Consider the following 23,264-nt stretch of genomic DNA (forward strand, 5'->3'; position numbering starts at 1 on the left):
ACTAGTGTGCTTGATAGTCCTGTCTGGACCAGTCTTGTATGGACATGTGTGCCTTATGTATGATAGTCTTGTGTGGACATGTATTTTCTATATGGATGAGAGTTTTGTGTGGATGTTGTATTCTGTGTGTTTATGGACCCTGTGTGGGTATGATTGAAAACTGTGTGGATTTTTCTATGTGGATTGATTATAGTATGCATTTTTGTGTGAAACTCTATGAAATGATTGGCATTGATTGTGAGTAACTTTAATTAAGTATTTATGGTAAAGTAGATTACTCCACCTAAGGGCTTGTTGAGGAAAGCGAGTACTCTAGTGATTATTTGTGGATACCAAAGTAGATGGAAGCTACTTGTATGGGTGGATGGCCTTCCCAATCCTCGGTGACTTTATCTGGATACATAATTTGAGACCTTACTGAGAAAGGTGAGTGCCATAGTGTTAGCACTAGAGCTGAGGGAATCTACTTGTATAGGCAGGTAGACTTCCCGATTCTTAGGAACTATCAGTAAAAATAATTATGTATGTGGGCATGTGATTGGAAGACAGAGATGTTGACCATGGTGTGATTATGAACGTGTATACTTGGCTGCTGTTGGATTATGAATGCGTTTGTATGGATATTTTAATTATATATTAAACACCTCAGTCACACATTGTTGTAAATTATTTCTTCCTTACTGAGAGGTGTCTTACCCCGTCGAATTATTTATCTTTTCAGGTTTTCCAGGTGATCGAGCTTAGAAAGCTCCAAGGCGGGGTAATTTTGTGAGTGGACATCAAAATGGATATGCATTTAGTTTTATGCTTAATATATTTTATTCAGGTTTTGTAATATGTAGAATGTGGTTGTATCTTATGAGTTTATTTATGTGAATATAGAACTATGGTATTATGTTTGAGGTTATTTTATTATTTTCGGCTGCGTGAATGGTATCAAAGATGTGTGTATGATCTCTTAACACTCCAGGCCCCACGTGGCGGGTGGAGGGTGTTACAATTGGTATCAGAGCATAACGTTCTTGTGGACTTTAGAAGAATTAATACCAAAGTATAGGTTTGAGTGGAATAAGGGTAGGAAATGGTAGATTAGGGTGTTGATAGGAGTTTGAGTTTGTTTCATAGCTTGGAAGCAAAAATTCCTTGGCGAACTTCTATGATTTTCTAAATCAGTCAACGGTTTCAAAAAACCACAGTAAATCCATCGATGGTGATGTTTTCGAGTAGAGAGACTAAAATTTGGAATTTGAATTTGAAGGTTAATATGATTGCGAATAATTGGATGCCAGATGTTAATGGCGGATATGGATATTAAAATGATTACTTGTTATATGATTTTGTCAGATATATTAAGATGTGGAGATTCTAAATTGCATATGTTGTATACATTCAGGGATGGATCCTAGAGGCAAAGCGTGGATGAAGGAGGAGGAAGCAAAATGGGAGCTTCTCGCGGGGACAAGATTGACACCTCTCGAATGTTATGAGGAATAGCTCATCAGGTTAGGGAAGAAATGAGATGGGATTTCGGGGGATTAAGCTACCCACCGGGGCACCAGGGTTGCACAATTGATCAATTCAACCATCTGAAACCCTCATCTTTTGAGGGTGGCACTGATTCGATTAAGGTTGAGATGTGGATACAAGAAATGGAGAAGATACTGGCAGTGTTGAACTGCACCGAGAAGCAGAAGGTTCTTTTCGCCACTTTGAAACTAGCTGGAGAAGCTTAACGGTGGTGGCGTGCAATGAAACTGTTGGAGAAACAGTGAGCGGTACCTATAGCAATGACATGGAGTCGTTTCAAGTAGGTCTTCTATGACTGATACTTTCTCGCCACCACCATAAATGCGAAGGCGGAGGAATTTTTCAACTTGGCTCAGGGGCGCCTCACTGTTCAGTAGTATGCTGCTAAATTTTTAAAACTTTACCGCTTCGCACCTTCCATGGTTCTAGAAGAATACCAAAAGGCGAGGTGATTTGAAAGGGACCTAAATCAGAGAATTCACGAGTATATGGCACGTTTGAAGATTCAGGTTTTTGCGGAATTAGTGGATAAAGTTACTGTTGCAGAGTCGAGTCTGCAGAGAGGTACAGAAATATCAGAATAAAGGAAAAGGTCTGCGTCTTCTTGTTCCCAAGCAAATGTCAGACAAGAGTCGTGGAGGGGAGACAAAGGTGTTGCATGCTATAGATGAGGCAAACATGGTCACATAACTCGGGAATGTCGAGAACCGCTGAACAATGCACCAGCTTTGAATTAGAACTAGAGGAACAACCCGGCACCTCGTGGCGGTGGTGCCCCAGCATGTGTCTATATGTTAGGTACATTTGAGGAGAACAATACTAAAGGTCTAGGTAATATGTTTATGTTACCATGCATATTAATTTTGTTTAACTTTGTATGATTCGATGCTATATATGTTTGAATTGGTTGAAATGTATGAATGTGTGTAGTTAGCTCTTTGATGTGTAAATGGGTAACTAACGAATTTAGAAGAAGAAATTCTTTAAAGGAGGGGAGAACTTAACGACCTAAAAAATTTTAACTATTTAAAATAATAAGAAAGATAATAAAAGGAAAAAAGGAAAATAGAAGAAAGGGGAAAAGAAATTTTAAAGGGGAATAAGAAGGCGCTCGTCGACGAATTCGATTTTCTCGTCAACGAGCAATCTTCTGAGCCTCGTCCCCAAGTATTCATGTCTCGTCGATAAGGTTTTACTGAGAGAGGTTCTCACATTTATGAATTTCATCGACGAGCTCCTGGTTTCGTCCACGAGCGGTGTTCTTGGGCTCGTCGATAAGTCCAGATGTCTCGTTGACGATGCCACGTGGCAAGATGCCTATAAATAGGCAAAAATCAAATTTTTAGCAAAAGAATCCATTTTTTCGTCTGTTTCTCTCTCTAACTACGACTCCTTTGCATTCTCTCTTCGATTTCGGGCTAGATTTGACCCGGTTTGATGATCCAGAATCACCACGAGGTTCGTAGGATCGTTCTCTACAAAGTTGTGGGAGCTGATCGTTAATTTGAGAGGTTTGAAAACATCCCAAAATTAGGGTAAATGAGTTATTTTGGAGTTTCCTTGACAAATATTGTTATTTAGAGCCTAAAGAGTATTAAATGGGTATTTTTCTAAGATTTGAGAAAGTTGGAATTTTTGGAATGCAGGGTCTCGTTTTGTTAATTTTAGGCTGAATTCCGAGGAGCAAGTAAGGGGAAATACTTTATAACATATTTTTATTAATTTTTAACTTGATAATTTTTGGGTATAAAATTTTATATATTTAGGTATATTATACTGAATGGTGCAGGAAATGAAAATATGGTTTTGGTTATATATTATATTGGGAAAAACCGTGTGACATGAAACCAACTTTGCTAATTAAATGGTTGTGAGTATGGTGGAATGATAAATCATTGTGTTGCAAATATGGTTGGGTTGCAAATACTGGTTGATTGTGTGTACTGTGGTAATTGTGTGGATGTGTTTGTATGGTCAGATTTATTATTGATTTGTGTTGTGGTTCATGTAAATTGCGATATAACGTTGGCAGTGGTATGAGGAGGTCATTATATCGTACCTAGTATATCTATCATATAACGTTGGCAGTGATAGGAGGAGGTCATTATATGGGCGTTCATATTGGGGGGTAAACATTGGCAGTGGTATGAGGAGTTTGTTTACGTATTTACCACGAATATGGTGGTTTGTGCTATAATTTGTGTGATGGTTTGTCCTATGTGGACTGTAAAACCAGTGTGGTTGATAGTCCTGTGTGGACCAGTCCTATGTGGACATGTATGTTGTATGTATGATAGTCCTGTGTGGACATGTATTTTCTATATGGATGAGAATCCTGTGTGGACGTTGTATTCTGTGTGTTTATGGACCCCGTGTGGGTATGATTGAATACTGTGTCGATTTTCCTATGTGGATTGATTATAGTGCACATTTTTGTGTGAAACTCTATGAAATGATTGGCATTGATTATGAGTAACTTTAATCAAGTATTTATGGTAAAGTAGATTACTCCGCCCAAGGGCTTACTAAGGAAGACGAGTACTCTGGTGATTATTTGCGGATACCAGAGCAGAGGGAAGCCACTTGTATGGGCGGATGACCTTCCCTATCCTCAGTGACTTTACCTGAATGCATAACCCGAGGGCTTACTAAGAAAGGTGAGTGCCCTAGTTTTAGTACTAGAGCGGAGGGAATCTACTTGTATGGGCGGGTAGACTTTCCTATTCTCAGAAACTATCAGTAAAAATAATTATGTATGTGGGCATGTGATTGGAAGACAGAGAAGTTGACCACGGTGTGATTATAAACATGTGTACTTGGCTACTATTGGATTATGAGTGCGTTTGTATGGATATTTTAATTATATATTAAACACTTCAGCCACACACTGTTGTAAATTATTTCTTCCTTACTGAGAGGTGTCTCACCCTGTCGAATTATTAATCTTTTCAAGTTTTCTAAGTGATCGAGCTTAGAAAGCTCTAGAGCGGGGTAGTTTTGTGAGTGGATATCAAAATGGATATGCATTTAGTTTTATGCTTAATATATTTTATTCAAGCTTTGTAATATGGAGAATGTGGTTATATTTTATGAGTTTGTTTATGTGAATATAGAACTCTGGTATTATGTTTGAGCTTATTTTATTATTTTCCACTGCTTGAATGGTATCAGAGATGCGTGCATGATCTCTTACACTCTGGGCCCCACGTGGTGGGTTCAGGGTGTTACAACACTAGGTAGGAAATAAATGTCTGGTGATCATTCTCTACTAACTCTACACCATGCCTCTCCATGTCTATCTGAATCGGATGCAGAATCTCCACTATTGACAATGCTGCTTCCACTAATTTTTGGCTCAAAGCATCAACCACCACGTTTTCTTTCCTTGTGTGGTAGCTAATAGTGCAATCATAATCTTTAATAAGCTCCAATCAACTTCTCTGCCTCATATTCAATTCTTTTTGGGTGAAGAAATATTTCAAACTTTTATGGTCAGTGAAGATCTCACATCTCCCACCATAAAGATAATGCCTCTAGATCTTTAAGGCATATACCACTGCAGCTAACTCTAAATCATGTATCGAGTAATTCTTTTCATATTCCTTACGCTGCCAAGAAGCGTAAGTAATAACCCTCCCGTATTGCATCAACACACATCCAAGTCCCTTATGGGACATGTTATTTTATGTAACAAATCCATCCTCTCATGATGGAATAGATAACACTAGTGTAGTGACCAACCATTGCTTCAACTCCTGGAAGCTCTACTCACACTCATCGGTCCATTCAAACCTCACATTTTTCCTCATGAGTCATGTCAGTGGACCTCATAATCTAGAGAATCCATCCACAAAACACTGGTAGTACCCCATTAGATCTAGGAAACTCCTGACCTCCTGAACGTTCCCTAATCTCACCCAATTCACCACGGCTTCTATTTTACTCGGATCTACTAATATGTCGACCCGGAGATAACATGCCCGAGGAAAGTGACCTGTCTCATCCAGAATTCACATTTCTTGAATTTAAAATAAAGCTTCTTTTCCCTTAATACTTGCAATGCCAGTCTCAGATGATCCTCATATTCCTCAAAACTTCTCAAGTAGACTAGTATATCATCAATAAATACCATAACAAACTGGTCCAAATAATAATGGAACACCTGATTCATTAGGTTCATAAACAATGTTAGTGCATTAGTCAATCCGAATGAAATTACCAAGAACTCGTAATGCCCATATCTAGTTCAGAAAGTTGTTTTCGAAATGTCCTCTACTTTAACCTTCACCTAGTGATATCCCAATCGAAGGTCAATTTTGGAGTAGACCTGGGTTCCCTAGAGCTGATCAAATAAATCATCAATTTTGGGAAGATGATATTTATTCTTGACTATCACTTTATTTATCTCTCTACAATCAATGCACATCCTCATAGTCCCATTTTTCTTCTTCACGAACAAGACTGGCGCTCCCCAAGGCAACATGCTAGGCCTGATAAATTCTTCATCCAACAACTCGTGCAACTGGTCTTTCAGTTCCTTCAGTTCGATTGGAGCCTTTCTGTAGGGTGCTTTAGATATTGGCGCTGATCCTACTAATAAATCCACAACAAATTCAATCTCTCAATCTGGTGGTAAACCAGGTAATTCCTCTCAAAAAATGTCTGGAAATTCTCTAACCACTAGAATGTCAACTTCTTTCAATTCTCATTTGGCATTTCCTTAATATAAGCAACATACCCTTGGCAACCACCCCGAAGCAGCCTCCTTGCCTAAATAGTCGACACTAACTGTGGCGAGGCTTGTACCTGTGATCCCACGAACCTGAATTCCTGCTCGCCTAAGAATCTGATGATCACATCTTTTTTATGGCAATCAATGTTGGCATAATTAGCTTCCAGCCAATCCATACCCAGTATCACATCGAACCCCTACATGTCTAACACTACAAGATCTGCTGGTAATACTTTCTCCTGAATGCCCACTAGATAACTTTTAAGTACCCTCCTACACTTCACTACTAATCCAGTCAGCGTAGCTACTGACAACTCAACATCTAATAGCAGTTTCTTAACCTTAGATAGTTTAACATATCTCAACGACATAAAGGAATGATTCGCACCTAAGTCAAATAAAATAACAACTTTATATGGTAAAACATTAAGAGTACTTGTCACAACGTCTCTGGCTGCCTCAGCGTCTCCCAGTGTCAGTGCATAAACCCTCGCCGGAGTCGTGTTCCTCTGCTGGCCTCCCTAGGGCACTTGATAACCTCCCCAAAATGGTCTATGAGCTAGTGCATGAGTCGGCAGTCCCTAACATGATCGAGTCATATAGCCAAATCTCCCACATCGATAGTAGACGTTCTCTCCCATCCTACATTCACCCAAATGTCTCCGGCCACATCTAGGGCAGACAAGATAAGTCTGCCCACCCAAAGAACCAAAGTTCCCTGGGAAAAATTCATAAATTCCACTGCCTTAGCCTCTCTGATGATAGTAGGAAAATATCTATCAAAGAATACTTCCCTAAATCAGCTCCAAGTATAACCACTGGTATGTGCCTCTACTCCTTCAATAATCTCATAGCCATCCACCATCTCTTGGCCTCAGCTGTCAACTTATATGTAGCATAGAGGACCCTCTGCTCATCGATGCAGTGGAGCACCGTCAGTATTTTCTTGATCTCTTGCACCCAATTCTCAGAAACTGCAGGATCTGCTCCTCTTGAAAACGCTAGAGGATTCATCTTGTTAAACTTCTCTATCGTACACCCCTAGGCTGCAGACGAGCCTCCCTCCTCCCTAGAGCTCTATGCAATCTCAGTCATAACCTACTGAGCTATGCTACGCAAAATAGCATCTGAATCCCTGTCGTCCATGCTAGAAGGCCCTGCACCATCATCGCCGCTAGCGTGAGTGCTACTACCTCCAGGTTCCATCCTACAATAATACCAAATTATTCTAAGAATCCGCACCTCATAATGCTACTCTTACATTAATCTAAGATATCCTTACACCACCTATCACTAATTTAAGGTCTAGCCCTACCATATGGAAAAAGAAATAGACGATAATTTACTATGCTTTTCCTAAAATCGTCATCCTAGGAAAAACACAGAAACCATCCTGAAGTTCCTGCTTCTAGACTGCAAAATAGAACCCTAAATTCTCATCCTAATTTCCCAACATTAACTCAGTGAGATTCTATTTTATCCCAATTCCTATCCTATATTTTGGTATTGTTTTCCGCTGTACACTAGAGTCTACTGAACCTAACAACCTAGACTCTGATACCAAATTGTAACGACCCAAAATTCATTCTATTTTTTTTTTTTTTACTGTGAAAATAAAATCATAATACTCTGATACCCCTAATTTAAGCTACTATATCATACCTATGCAGTGGAAAACATAAAATCACATAACCTTTATTACGATACCAGAATTCAGTATTTTCCCAAAACATTTATACATACACATCTTCCCAAAAATCCTCCACCAGATCCCTTAAAAAATACTGATAAATGCATTTCCCCAAAAACACTTACCCTTCTGACATGGCAGTATAAATATCCCCTCTACCTCTGAGCCTGATCTGCTCGTCTAGTTGGATCACCTGAAATATGTTAAATTATCGGGATGAGACAACTCTTAGTAAGAAAAAATATGCTATTACCAGTGTATGGTAGCTGAATTTACATGAATAATATACTGATAAACAACTGAAACTGGGATAACACGTAAAATAATATACAGTATAAATCACACCTACGTGGCTTAAAATACACTGTAATATCTGAACTTTCTACTTAATCATACTTTTAATAACTATAAATATAACTGCTGTTAATCTATAAATCTGTATATATGTATATAACTGTGAAAACTTCTTTAGATGGCTGTATGTCATTAACTCGTCATGACAAGGTTGTGCGGCTCGTAGGCAGGACTTAATATTGGTTGGCCTACTAGGATAAGTCAACTGAAACACATGTCATCAGACCAGCCACCTCAACCCAGACTACTAAGGAGCATGCAATCTCTCCCAAGGCACGGTCGACTACTCATAAAATCCACACGCTATCTAAGATATGTGGTTGCACTCTAATCTGAATAGCTACGGTACCGTGCTCTGAAATCTGAACTGATCCACAAGGGTTTGATACAGTATAATACTAATTTATATTTATCTCAGTGTTTTAGCATGATTTTATTCAACTACAATAACCATAACATTGTAAAAGCTTATCTGAATAAATTGAAATTTCTGAGTTATCGTTTTGTCATCTGTATATCACGGTATACTGTAAATGCTGTAAAAACATCTTTCTATTATATATGTTGTAAATCATAATTCTGTACTAAACTAATATTTACTCATGCCACACAATTAAATAAAATAAGAAACCTATGAACTATTATCTGCATTTTCTAGTAATAAAGGTAACATATAATTTGTAGAGTTTTCCTTGATAACACATAATTTCATATCCCAAAACACATGTTTTACTGGTAAAATTTCTAAAATTACTAGCATAGCATATTTCCCTTGCCCAACTGATTGGGAGGCCAACTCCAACTATATCCTCACGCCCACAGTGTACCACACAAAATCCTATAATATATATATATATATATATATATATATATATATTTCCAATTTCAATAATCGAAACTCAAAATAATAACTATATTTTGTCTTTTCCCCAGGCTCACATTTATCTTTTATCCATAAAATTCTAAACTACTAATTATTTATCAATGTTACCTGAGTTCCCAGGTCTACTAATTATTAGACCTGCCCATTTGATGACCACAACTCATACGGCAACAAAGGAGCGAGCATGACTCACCAGAAATGGGTCATCTAATGAGCATGACTTATGAGGCACTGAAGACATTAGCTCGGATTAAGCCAAAAAATGAAGACATCTGCTCGATTTGAGCCAAGCAGTGAAGGCCAGCGTCGGCTCAGATTAAACCAAGTAATGAAGACATTCGTTCTAATTGAGCCAATAAGTGAAGACATTGACTCAAATTGAGCCTGATAATGGAAACATTGGCTCAAATTGAGCTAAATAATGTAGACCCCGGCTCGGAGGAAGAAGTCAACTTATTCTAATATTGGGTCGGATTAAGTCAAATAGTGGTGACGCCAACTTAGATTGAGCCAAATAGAGAAGACATCGGTTTGGGTTGAGCCAGACAATGAAAGCATCAACTCTAATTGAGCCAAATAGTGAAGATGTCAGCTATAATTGAACCAATAAGTGAAGATATCGACTCGAATTAAACCGCATAGTGAAGATATTAACTCAGATTGATCCGAATAGTGGAGACATCAACTCTTATAAGGCCTATAGCTTCTGTAATCTGGGTAAGCTAAGAAGCCCTGTAGCTGGCTTAGATTAAGTTGGAACGCTTAAGGACGGATTCAGATTACGTCGAAAGCTTGTATGGTGATCCTAGAAACACTCTTAAATAAAAGAAATTTATTTCAAATATTCGAGAGTAAAGGGGACAACTGATACACCCAAAATTAGTAGACATACTCATTAGGGGATATGGTTACAAAACTACCATTGATACCTCACATAACCACACTTGAGTTATCCGTAACCCCCTGATACGGTTATAAAACCACTATTGATATCCTATATAACCACCGTGAAGTTATCTATAACCTACCCTAAACATAATAACACATTTGTAAATACTAAGTTGAAGAAGGGTCTACCTCTACCACTATAAAAAGGGGATTCCAGGAGGAGGTAAGCATTTTATTCTCACTCACTCCTCACTTACTATTGATATTTGAACCTCTCATTCCCTAACTTAGACATCGAAGTGAACCCCTAGAGTGAAAGGGGAATGAACAAACACGCAGAAATTCCTAGAACACAAAACTTATAAGAAACAAGATGGAGACAAGCACACGCCAAAGAAAACAATCACACGCACGCACAAGACAATATTTACGTGGTTCGGCAATTTTGCCTACGTCCACGGAGTTGCAAGGATTTCACTATTATTAGGTAAGTATATAGAGTGCAACAATTATAGAGTTTCTCTCACTCTCAACAAGGAAGAAACAACGTGCATACACCCTAAACACCAAAGTGAACACATTTGGATCATGCACACAAGAGCTCACAACACTCACCACGTTGCTGCACATTTCTACGCCACTCTGAACACATAGACGAACACTAGAAATGTATATCTTAGGGTTTACAAGATCATAACTTTCGAAATAGTAAAGTTCTGCCAAAATCTCGCACAAAAGATCTTCTCCGTCGACCTAGTTGCACCCCTATTCCCCATGGTCGCGACCTAGTCAAGCCTCACTATAAATCATGAATCTTGACTTCAACATCCTCGACCTAGTCGCACCACTAAGTATTACTGGTTGAGATGATGGTCGAGCCTCTTAGGATTTCATCCTTCAAGATATCTCAAAATCTTGACTTGGTGGCCCTTTAGGGACTTCCTGGTCGAGCACTTGGGCAAGACTCTTAGTATTTTTGGCTAGGCCTTGGCCTTTTGCTCCATGGATTAAACATAACTAGGCTCCACAAAGCCCAACAAATCTCCCACTTGGAGACTAGTTCAATCACCAACATCAACCAAAATTCTCCGAAAGAATAATCTCTCATCCCTGCAACTCATCATCCTGTCCTCAAGCTAGAAGGCCAACTGAAGCTGCACACAGTTTCAGCTTCTCAATAGTGACACCCTTAGTCAACATATCTGCCAGGTTCTTAGATCCATAGATCTTCTCAATTATTACCAGCTTATCTTCAACAAGGTAACGAATAAAGTGGTATTTTGTCTGTATGTGCATTGAATTTGAATGAAAAGCTAAATTTTTAGCAAGAAAGATTGCACTCTGACTATCACTATATAGAATGCCTATCTTCTGCTTCTTACCCAATTCATCTAAGAAACCATGTAGTCAAATCATTTCCTTTCTAGCTTCAGTTGTTGTAACATACTCAACTTCTATAGTAGATAAAGTAATAATATTTTGTAGATTTGAAGCTCAAGATATAGCTGTACCACCTAAAGTAAATACAAAACCAGTAGTACTCTTTTTACTGTTAGTATCACCAGCAAAATCAGCATCTACATAACCCTATAGCTTCAAACTTGCACTTGTGAAGCAAATATATGTATCTGATGTACCCCTCGGATATCTTAGAATCCATTTGACTGCCTCCCAATGCTTCTTTCTGGGCCTACTCATGAATCTGCTCACAACTTCCACTGCATATGCAATGTCTGGCCTTGTACACACTATCGCATACATTAAGCTGGCAATAGCTGAGGCATAGGGCACCTTGCTCATGTGGTCTATTTATTCTTCTATCTTCGGTGACTGTTCTTTGCTTAGTTTGAAATAACTACCCAAGGGTGTGCTCACTGGTTTACCTTTATTCATGTTGAATCCGCTAAGAACTTTCTTCAGATACTCTGACTGTGAAAGCTTCAATGTACCATTAACCTTGTCTCTAATGATCTTCATTCCAAGGATTTGCTTTGCAGCTCCCAAATCCGTCATTGCAAACTACTTTGACAATTCCTTCTTCAAATTATTAATATCCTCAATGTTAGACCTTGCAATAAGCATATCATCTACATACAGCAGTAGAATGATGTAAGAATTGCCAAAGAACTTAACATAGCAATAGTGATCAACTTCACATCTCTTGAACTTAATTCTATTCATAAAATTGTCAAATTTCTTGTACCACTATCTTGGAGCTTGTTTTAGGCCATACAAGCTCTTCCTCAATTTGTAGACTAAATTCTTTTTTCCCTAGACAATGAACCCTTCTGGTTGACTCATCTAAATGTCTTCCTTCAAGTCACCATGAAGGAATGTCATCTTCACATCTAACTACTCAAGATGTAGGTTTTCAATGGCCACCATTCCCAGTACTAGTCTAATTATAGACATCTTTACAACTAGAGAAAATATTTCTGTGAAGTCAATGCCCTACTTTTGCTGAAACCCTTTGACAACTAATATAGCTTTGTAATGCTTGCTACCATCATGTTCATTCTTTATTCTGTATATCCACTTGTTGTGCAAAGCCTTCTTCCCTACTAGCGATTCAGTTAGTTCCCATGTCTGGTTCCCTAACAAGGAATCCATCTCATCCTTCATGGCTAACTCTCACTTGCTTGAATTTTCATCTTGCAAGGCTTCATCATAATACTCTGGCTCACCACCATCAATCAACAAGAGATAATTTTGAGCGGGTGAATAACGTTGTGGAGGTCTAATAGTCCTAGAAGATCTACGGTCCGTAGCTACAGGTGTACTTTGATCTACCTGTGATTCTACATTATCCTCGTCCTCTTCACCCCTTTCCTAGATAATGCTTTCAGTTAACTCATCTAAGTTAACAAACTTATATTTTTCTGATCTATATCTGGGTTATCGGACACTACAGTTAACCTATCCTTATGCATAACCTGATCATTAAATATCACATTTCTACTTCTAATTATTTTCCTGTTTTGTTCATCCCAAAATCAATAGCCAAATTTCTCATCACCATAGCCAATGAAAAAAAATATTTTAAAATTTGCATCAAGTTTACTACGAGCATCATAATCATTATAAATATAAGAAACACAACCAAAAACTTTTAAATAAGAAAACTTTACCTCTTTATCACTCCAAACCTCTCCAGGAAGTTTGAAATTCATGGGAACCGAAGGTCCTCGGTTTATCAAGTAAACTGCAGTGCTAGCAACATCAACCCAAAAAGTGTTTGGTAGTCCAACATGCAACCTCATACTCCTAGCACGTTCATTGAGAAATCTGTTCATGTGCTTGGACACGCCATTTTGCTGTGGTGTCTCAGAAATGGCCTTCTCCATTTTGATTCCATGTGCAACACAGTACTCTCTAAACCCTCCATTTATGTATTCTCCTCCACTGTCTGACCTTAAACATTTTACTTTCAAACTTGTCTCACTCTCAACCATAGTCTTCCACTTCTTAAAAGTGTCAAATACATCAGATTTGTTTTTCAGAAAATAAACTCATACCTTTATAGTTGAGTCATCAATGAAAGTAATGTAATACCTTGAACCTCCAAGGGATGCAACCGGAGAAGGCCCCCACAAATCAGTGTGTACTAATTCCAATTTTTTAGCCTTCGGTGTCTTATTGATTTTTAAGAAGCTCGCCCTTTTCAGCTTCTCTAAAATGCAGCTTTCGCACAAGTCAAAATCAACATACTTCAAATCTGGTAGCTTCCCTTTTAACAGCAGTGTTTTCATCCCTTTCTCACTCATGTGACCAAGTATGTAGTACCATAAACTTGTATCAGTACTCGCTTTAGCAACTGCAACTGTCTCTTGGACTTGAGGTCATATATAGAGTACCAGCCTTCTTTCCATGATCTAATACTCTTGCTCCCTTTGTAATCTTCCAAGTGCCACCAGCAAACAACATCGCATGTCATTCATCATCAAGTTGTTCGACAGAAATCAAATTCCATCTCAAGTCAATAATATGTCGTAACTTCTCTAGTAACCAAACAAACCCATTGGGCAACGACATTCAGACGTTTTACATACCCATAACATCCAAGGTTGTGCCATCAGCCAAATACACTTTACTGAAATCACCTGCAACGTAGTTCTATATGATTTCTTGGTGTGAAGTAGTATGAAACGAAACTCCTGAGTCCAAAACCAAATGGTTGACCGTATAGGTCATTCCCAGTTTTGATAATGACAAATACTCTTTGTATTTGATGTTTGTTAAGTTTATGTGTAGGTTTATATTATCAGATCATATGCTGGCACATGAGAAGACTTGAAGACTAAAGACCCTGAAGACTCATTGTAATTTATATTTTGTGTAATTTGGGTCTGTAATAGTAATATAGGAACGGTCTGTAATAATTAATGCATGGCATGCATGTATGAACTAAAGCTCAGGACCGTAGTTTGACCTTAGGGATCACCTTTCGGTCGACCAGCGCCAAATTTTTTCGGCCAAGTAAAATGACCTTAGATTGACCCCTAGGTCCTTGCACAACACTTAGCATAGTCCCCAACATCACTTAGTATATCTAGGGAATAAAAAAAGGCAAAATTGGACTTAAAATGAAAAACACTGTGAGAGGTCAGGCGACCGAACCCTTGGTGTTCAAAACATCTTGGGCGCTCGAACCGCTGAGAAGTGAACGAGTTGACCAGGTTTCAGGCGAGCAAACCTGTAATGAACATATCTCCCTCAGGCGACCAAACCCATGTTAGAGTGCTTTTCACCAACCCAGGAGCCCAAACATTCGCATTCAAAAAAAGCCTCGGGCGATCGAAGTGGACCGTTCAATTAACCGAACTTAGTTTCGAGCAGCCGAACCTCGGACAGAATACTTTTGACTTTTGTTCAGCCAACTGACCCTGACTTCGGGCACCCGAACCTTTAAAAATTGATTTTTTGACTGAGTCTATTTGGACACTGGAACCTCAGACCGGGCACCCGAATCTCTCGAGATAAATTAATTTTTACCGAGGTTAAAATTAAGTAAATTGGGTTAATTTTCTTAATGTGTGTTAAAACTTTCTTAATAATACCCAACATGTCCTAAATGGTCATAATTTGACCTTGGTCTATATATATGAGTTCATTTGTGAGGATTAGTAATTAGATTAGAAAAATCATTAGCAAAAAATCCTCTCTATTTCAAAATCCTTTTTGCCCCAAATACTCTCATTTCTTCATTCCATTGATACATCTTAGCATTGTGCGAGCTTATTGATTGTTCTAGTGCTTATTAGAGGTTGCTATACTCCCATTGCTTTTACTTGAATGATTGATTTATTTTGGAGAGTTTAGCAAAATTTATCCCACAAATTTGAACATAATAAATCTTATGTTGGGATAAACTCATAAGCTTAAGGATTCTTGCATTGTCGTTGCAATATTCCTAGAGCTATATTTTTGTTGTGCAAATATTTTTTACAAGCAATAATATTTTCAAACTGCTCTTGTACTTATTTCATTGAAGGAAAATATTTTGAGTTAGTTTGAATATTTGATTAGCATCTTTGAAATGCTGATTTGTTATTGAGATTTGATATACTTTGGTTTCAAAGATTAGCTTGTAAAACTCTCTTGTACTTGATAGACTATAGACATAACCATGAGTATTGATTGCACACGTAGAGCACCAAACTTATAGTTCATACATTCTTGAGGTGCATCGATTATATTGTGTGTATATAGTACATAGTCTGCTTAGTTGAGAATCACATTTCCGCATACGTAAATTTAAGTTTGTTGTATTCCACGCGTGGGCCTGAAGAGGGAGACTAGCCCTGTTGAATAGTCTCGGATTGGCTTAGACCCTGTTAGGAAAGTTAGGTACACCATTTTGGTAAGGTGTAGGTTGAGATCAGCCCCATTAATTGACCTAGTTGTAAACGATACCGCTCCACCCATTAAGTGATCTTATAGTGTAATCATTGTGTTAGTGTGCCAAGACAGGGACGTAGGCACAGTTGGCCGAACCCTAATAACATTTCTTGTGCGTGCTTTTAATTTCTACATTTTAAATTCTAGCACATGAATGTTTGTATTTTACTATAGTGAATGATTAGGTTTATAATTGCATAGACAAACCCTAGGTTGAGTAATACTGTTGTTAAACCGGTTGACCTAGGCAATAATTTTTAAATGCCCAATTCACCCCTCCTCTTGGCAATACACCAAAGCTAACACCAATCATCAAGTGGACTGGCTACTGCAAAAAGTAATGCATCATGTACCTCTTCTGTTATGGCAGTAGTAAAGTCATCTTCATTCTTCTTCTTGAGACTTTTGCATTGCCTCCTGAAGTGACATGTTTTCCCACAGTTCCAGCATTGTCCTTTTTGGCCAAATCTCGATTTGCTTCTGTTTCTATTAGAATTTCTAGATTTTGATCTACCCTGATTTGAATTTCTATCATTACCTCTACCTCTTATTTTAAGGTTTAGGGCAGAACTAGATCCTAAGGTTTCACCAACATCCTTTATGCAAATCTCCTCAGCCAAAACTAAATCTCGTATGTCATTATACTTTAGTTTTTCTTTTCCCGTGGAGTTACTTACAACCATCCTCATGGCCTCCCAATTGTTTGGCAATGAAGCCAAAACGATTAGTGCACGTATCTCATCATCAAATTCAATTTCTACAGACGACAATTGATTTGTGATTGTGTTAAAATCATTCAAATGTTGTGCAACCAATGCATTCTCAGCCATCTTTAAATTAAATAGTTTCTTCATCAAATGTACCTTGTTATTTGCAGATGACATTTCATGCATACCTAACAAAGCCTTCATTAGATCTGCTGTGGTCTTCTCCTTTACAACATTATGTGCAACAGACCTAGACAAAGTTAATCTGATAACTCCAAGTATCTGTCTGTCAAGGAGAGTCCATTCCTCATCCTTCATGGTCGCAGGTTTTTCTCCTAGAAGCGGTAGATGCAATTTCTTCCCATAGAGATAATCCTCGATTTGCATCCTCCAGAATCTAAAGTCTGTTCCATTGAACTTTGTTATCCCAAGCACCTTTCCTGCTTCCTCAGCCATTGCTCCCACTCAAGCCTAACCTTAGGCTCTGATACCAGTTGAAAGGGGAATGAACAAACACGCAAAAATTCCCACAACACAAAACCTGTGATAAATAATATGGACACAAGCACACGCCAAAGAAAATAATCACACATACGCACAAGACAATATTTACGTGGTTTAGCAATTTTTCCTACGTCCACGGAGTTGAAGGGATTTCACTATTATTAGGGAAGTATACAGAGTGCAGCAATTATAGAGTTTCTCTTACTCTCAACAAGGAAGAAACAACGTGCACACACTCTAAACACCAAAGAAAACACCTTTCGATCGTGCACACAAGAGCTCACAACACTCACCACACTACTGCACACTTCTACGCCACTTTGAACACATAGACAAACACTATAAATATATATATTAGGGTTTACAAGATCATAACTTTCGAAATAGGAATGTTCTACCGAAATCTCGCATAGGAGATAGTCATCGTCGACCTAGTCGCACCCTTGTTCCCCATCGTTGCGACCTAGTTGAGCCTTGCGGGAAATCAGGAATCTTGAACTTCAGTATCCTTGACCTAGTCACACCATTAAGTCTTTTTGGTCGAGATGACGGTCGAGCCTCTCAAGATTTCGTCCTTCAGGATATCTTAGAATCTCGACTTGGTCTCCCTTCACGGACTTCCTGGTCGAGCACTTGGGCGAGACTCTCAGTATTTTTGGCTAGGTCTAGGCCTGTTCGCTCCATGGATTAAACATAACAAGGCTCCACAATGCCCAACATGAAGTACACCTCGAGTCCTCCAAGTCATTCTTGTTTGATTCCTTTTCAGATGGTTGCGGTCGAAGGATGATTTAACAAAAGTCATACAATTTTTGGCAGCAACAAGAACCAAATGCACTCTAATTTTATATATATATATATATATATATATATATATATATATATATATATATAAATTATGCGTCAAAGTTTTAGATAGAAGCAAAATGAGGGGAGGGCAATTGAGCCAGAAAAAGAATTGAAGTACATGTCAAAATTTTCAGTTTACTCCAGGGTCTGCATACCCTTGAGTTGCTTTACAAGACTTTTTATTGTCACATTATTCAAATCATAGGGCCTATTATTGGTGGAAAAAAGAAATTTTTAATTATAGAAGTGAAATCTTTTCATTATTTTGTGCATAGAAAGTTAAAAATTTTTTAAACTATTTTCCAATTTTCTTATATAAAAATTTAAAACCTAAAAAATAAAAAAATTGCACTTATTTGAAAAATAAATAATATTTTTTTTATTTACTCCTAATATTTAATAAACATATATACATATTTACATATGCATATATATAGTACCTATATGTCAAATTAAAGAATAGGAACATGAGTATATATAGTACCTATGTGTCAAATTAAAGGATAGAAACAAAAGTATATATAGTACCTATATGTCAAATTAAAGGATAAGAAGATAAGTAGATAGTCCCTATCCACTTATTAAATAAATTATATGTCATAATTTTAGATAGGTGCAAAAGGGGAATAGGAGTAGGAACTTCTCTCCCCATTAAAATATGCAACAAAAAATGGCCTTTTCAAAGTCTTAAATTTTTTTTTTTTATCTACATATAAATATTAAAACTTTTTTAAAATACGTATATGGGGATCTAAATGCTTTTACCATTATATATACATTAGATAAACTAGTGGCAAGACAAAAGAACTAGCCTTTCTAACTTTGTATTCACCTTATTTTAATATATTTTTTTTATTCCTTTAATAGATTTTTCTTCATTCTTTCTTGTCCTTCTAACCTATTTACAAGTTACACCAATTTACACATTATAAAGAAAAAATTAAAATTAAGTTTGGTTCGCGAAATGTCTATTTCTTGGAATAGATTAATTTTAATTGATTAGTTACAATAATACAAAAAATCATATTATTATTATAAAATAAATAACTATAGGAAATATTTTATGAGTCGATAATAAAAAAAAGATAAGGAATAACTATTTACGAATTTCATCAGGAAGATGTTTATTTCTTTCTTATTACATGTTGAATAAAATAATTAATATATATATATATATATATATATATAATAACTATTCCCTTAATTCTTAAAATATATTTGATCCTATTCTGAAGAATAGATATCTAGAACCCAACAAGTCGAAAATTTAAAGTACGTAAACTTTAATTTTATTTTTCTTTTACATCTAGTTATTACCATAAGAGTCTTTCATTTCTATCCCTCTAATCACAAAACAATAGCTTTGTTCCTAATTTTAAATACATTGAAAAAAATATTTCATGAAAAAAATTGTGACAATATACTATTGGTAAACTTTGGGTCCTTCAAGCCATTTTATTTGTTTCTTCTTAGGTGGCCAAATCGAAGAACGAAACAGTTGAGATAGTGTGATTCCTAATAGTCATGGTTTTAAATAAAGGATGCGACCGTTATGTAACGCCGTTATGTAACCTTTTTTAGAGTTACCGATACCCTTACACACTACAAAGTCAGTGGGAAGAAAAATCATGGTCATAGCGACGATTACGGACTGCAACCATTATGTAAAGGCCGCTACGACCATCATGTAACTGCTAAAAGACTGTTACACCAAAAAAATATTTTATTTTTTACTTTTTTCTTCTCACTTTTTCCCTCTCTTTCATATATCATTCTCAATATGTCAAGTGGCAAGAGAGGGAAAAGATTATAAAGAGGATGACAATGATACAAAATTTACTACTTCTTTAAATACTCACAGTAGATGCATTAATTAAAATGTTGAAAAAACTAACTTCTTAGGAAAATATTTTATTTTGATAATATTAGTAATGTGATATTTATGATCTATATTTGCCAACTTCAACCTTCTTTCTTTTCTAACTATTTTATATTGGTATTATTCGTATGTCTTATGTGTCTAATAGATTAATTAAGTATATAATATATTTTGTTTTATTAATTAATTTAGCACGCATAAGAATTTATCATACATAAGAACAATGAATTATCAATGGTGGTTTAAAACAAATGTAAACTTGTTGCTCTTACCAAATAACTTAGTTACTCGAACTAAATGATCCAAAATACACTAAAACTCTTTTTCTAAAAAGCGCTAAAAACTTAAAAATACAAGTACGCTCATACGCACAAGGTTGTACATGCTTCAAAATAATTCACGGCCGTTACACTCGCTTCCCGTTACACCCGTTACCGTCACGTTACACTACTCGCTACCGCCATTTAAAACCATGCTAACAGTAACAATTATTATTATTTTTATTATTATTATTATAGTAATCAAAGCAATGTCTCCCCAAAACTCAAGAAGTAAAAGTGGTTGGGTAAACTGTGGGATGATTATGTCTGTCCAAAGCATCATTGGGTAAAAGCAAAGGAATTTGAATATGCAACGTGGCCATACAACTGCAACGCACTCAACCAACTTGGGTTACCCATGAGGGCGACTCAATGAACACACTTCTAAATCACTCTTTATTTGTCTACTCATTATGAAGCATTCCTACTCCATTTTTTTTTTATTTTTAGTTGCTTAGAAATTATTTCAACTATTCAAATTTCTGTATTAAAAAATTTACAATTCTTTCAAGTATATTTAAAGTATATATTTTAGATTTGAATTTGTTGAATTCATACAAATATAAAGGGGATTTTCCTATTCTGTGTGATCCTTCTAAAACCTAAACTAAATCTCATATAAAATATTTTTTTTTTTCGTTTGTTAAAAAAATAAACGCTTAAGGGTATAAATGTAAAAAAAAATATTATAATCAACGTTTAATCATTTATAAAAAAATATTAGTAGGTTTCATTTCCCTTTAATCTCTTCATTCCGTTTTTAAAATATTCCTATAATTCACGCTTAATCATTCCTAAAAAATTGAAAAGTAATTTTCATTCCCCTTTAATTAACCTCATTTTCAAAATCATCTCATATTATTTAACTCTATATTATCTCTAACTTTTAATATTCTTGAAATATCTTTATGATTATCCATAAATTTTTTAAAAAAGTTCTTATAACTGTCCATATAAATTTTCAAAGAAATTCCTATTGCTATCTATCTATATATATTTAAAAATATTCCCGTAACTATCCATAAATATTTCAAAAAAATATACCTAATTATTCATGATTTTTTTATAATATATTTTTTATTAAAAAATTATTTTATTATAAGTATCATGACTAAACGGGTGTGATAGCTTGTATATATAAACTTAATTAAAATTTAAAATAGTTTTATATTAAAATTAATCCAAATTCGCGCAGAAATATATATATATATATATATATATATATATATATATATATATTCACATTAAAAGGTTCCTCCTCCTTCAAATAATCTATTTTCTTTAGAAAAGTGCAGTGGAGATTTTGAATTGAGAAATGTTCACATATGCATCTCCCAAACAAGAAACAAAAATCAAAACAAAAGAAGAGGAAATTGTATCAACATCATACATGTTGCACAGTTTAACTACTCTGTTTTTATTGAATTTCTTTTTCGATATAGTTTACTCGTTACAAGAAAGCCTCACGCCTGTGACTCTTGAGTGATTAGGATTGCCACTCACTTACTCCCTTCAGACCCATCAAGATCATACATGGTTGCATATGTCAACTCAACTTCCCACTTTTCCTGCTTCATTATCAAATCTATTTTGATTTTCCATTGAATCTCTTCCTCTCACCGTCCCAATTTAAATTTTACACACAACAATCGATAAAAGATTATAAAGAAGAAAGCATGATTTTCCACCAGTGAGAGAGAGAGAGAGATGGAACATCCATAACGAATTGAATTTTCAATCGTTAAGCGAAATTCTAAGAAGATCATCGTTGAAATTTTCGTATTAATAATTAATTATTACACCGGAATATCTAAAACACTCCGCTCAGTAATTTTTTTTTTTCAAAAAAAAAAAACATTACTAATTTGTTACTCCGGATTGAATCCCGAACCTGGCGTGGTCGCACGTCTATCGGAAAATCATCCCCAACGAGGCATGGAACTCACTGGCATACCGTTTACATGATCGTTAATCATCATGCGGTAAGACTGGACCGACGGCTCTGATTGCCCGATCGCAGGGAGTGTTTCTTCATTCGCTGGTCAGTACTTCGTGTAATATACAAACAGACATGGATCCCAATATATACAGATATTTAATCTATTTCCTCCGCTTTCATCGATCTCGAAGAAATTTTAAAAACAAATTATAGTAATTAATCCAGATTAGCTCCAAATTCCAGGTCAAGAACGTGAGGAACCGATCGAGTTAATAAACTACCAGCACTGATCTGTCTCCCAGTTCCGGCGAGGGTAGCCGGAAAACGACGAAACCGTCACCGGCGAAGCTGAAATGCCGGCGAAAGATCCGAACGGCCGGTGCTGCCTGAAAAGCTCCCGATCGTAATCGGCGCGCTTCTCTGGATCCGAGAGTGTTGAGTACGCGGTGTGGATCTTCAAGAACTCGTTTGCTGACGAGTCTTTCCGGCCGACGGCGGCCACGTCGGGATGGCAGATTCTAGCCAGTCGTCGGTACGCCGCTTTGATCTCCTGCCCGGTGGCCCCCATCGGGAGCCCTAAAATCTCGTACAGCGAAGAGCACGAGGAAGCCAGTTTGGGAGGACAGAAGCAAGAGGACGACGTGGTTCTCTCAGCGGCTGCCGCAGCGGCGACAGGTGGCCGGAATCTGATGGTAGTCGGCACCGGAGGTGAAGGCCTGGCAGAAATTTTGGCGCCGGAGATCTGCGGAGACAGTCGGAGAATTGACGGGGACGGAGACGCAGCGAGCATGGTAGGGAGGGGTAGGGGTGCAGTTGTGAGTTGCGGTGGGGGCTGCTAGGGCGTTGGGGTTTATATAACAGAAATGAAGACGGAGTGACGGAGGGTTAAAGTGGGGTAAATTTTGAACTAGGGTTAAGGGGGTGGAGTTAAAATGGAAGGAATGGGGTTAACCGCGGTTGGGTTGGGGTAAGAGGCTGAGTCAGCAAATTGTTTATCCATTTCCTTTTGCGGTGGGCAAATCCTATTAACGTGGTGGATATGATGTGGCCCATGTTGCGGGGTGTCCTAAGCTGTCCTCCTGTTTTTTGGGTTT

At 37.0% G+C, this 23,264-nt stretch overlaps 1 protein-coding gene across 1 annotated transcript; it reads right to left on the reverse strand.

Annotated features, from left to right (window-relative positions):
• Positions 1-21,982: 21,982 nt before the first annotated feature.
• Positions 21,983-23,162, reverse strand: LOC131151756 (chaperone protein dnaJ 11, chloroplastic). The gene has a single exon (XM_058103159.1). The coding sequence runs from the start codon at positions 22,958-22,960 to the stop codon at positions 22,448-22,450; it is 513 nt and encodes a 170-aa protein (XP_057959142.1). The 5' UTR covers positions 22,961-23,162; the 3' UTR covers positions 21,983-22,447.
• Positions 23,163-23,264: the final 102 nt, after the last annotated feature.

Source organism: Malania oleifera, chromosome 1 (assembly GCF_029873635.1).
Source record: "Malania oleifera isolate guangnan ecotype guangnan chromosome 1, ASM2987363v1, whole genome shotgun sequence".
In the NCBI taxonomy this organism is placed as follows: domain Eukaryota; kingdom Viridiplantae; phylum Streptophyta; class Magnoliopsida; order Santalales; family Ximeniaceae; genus Malania; species Malania oleifera.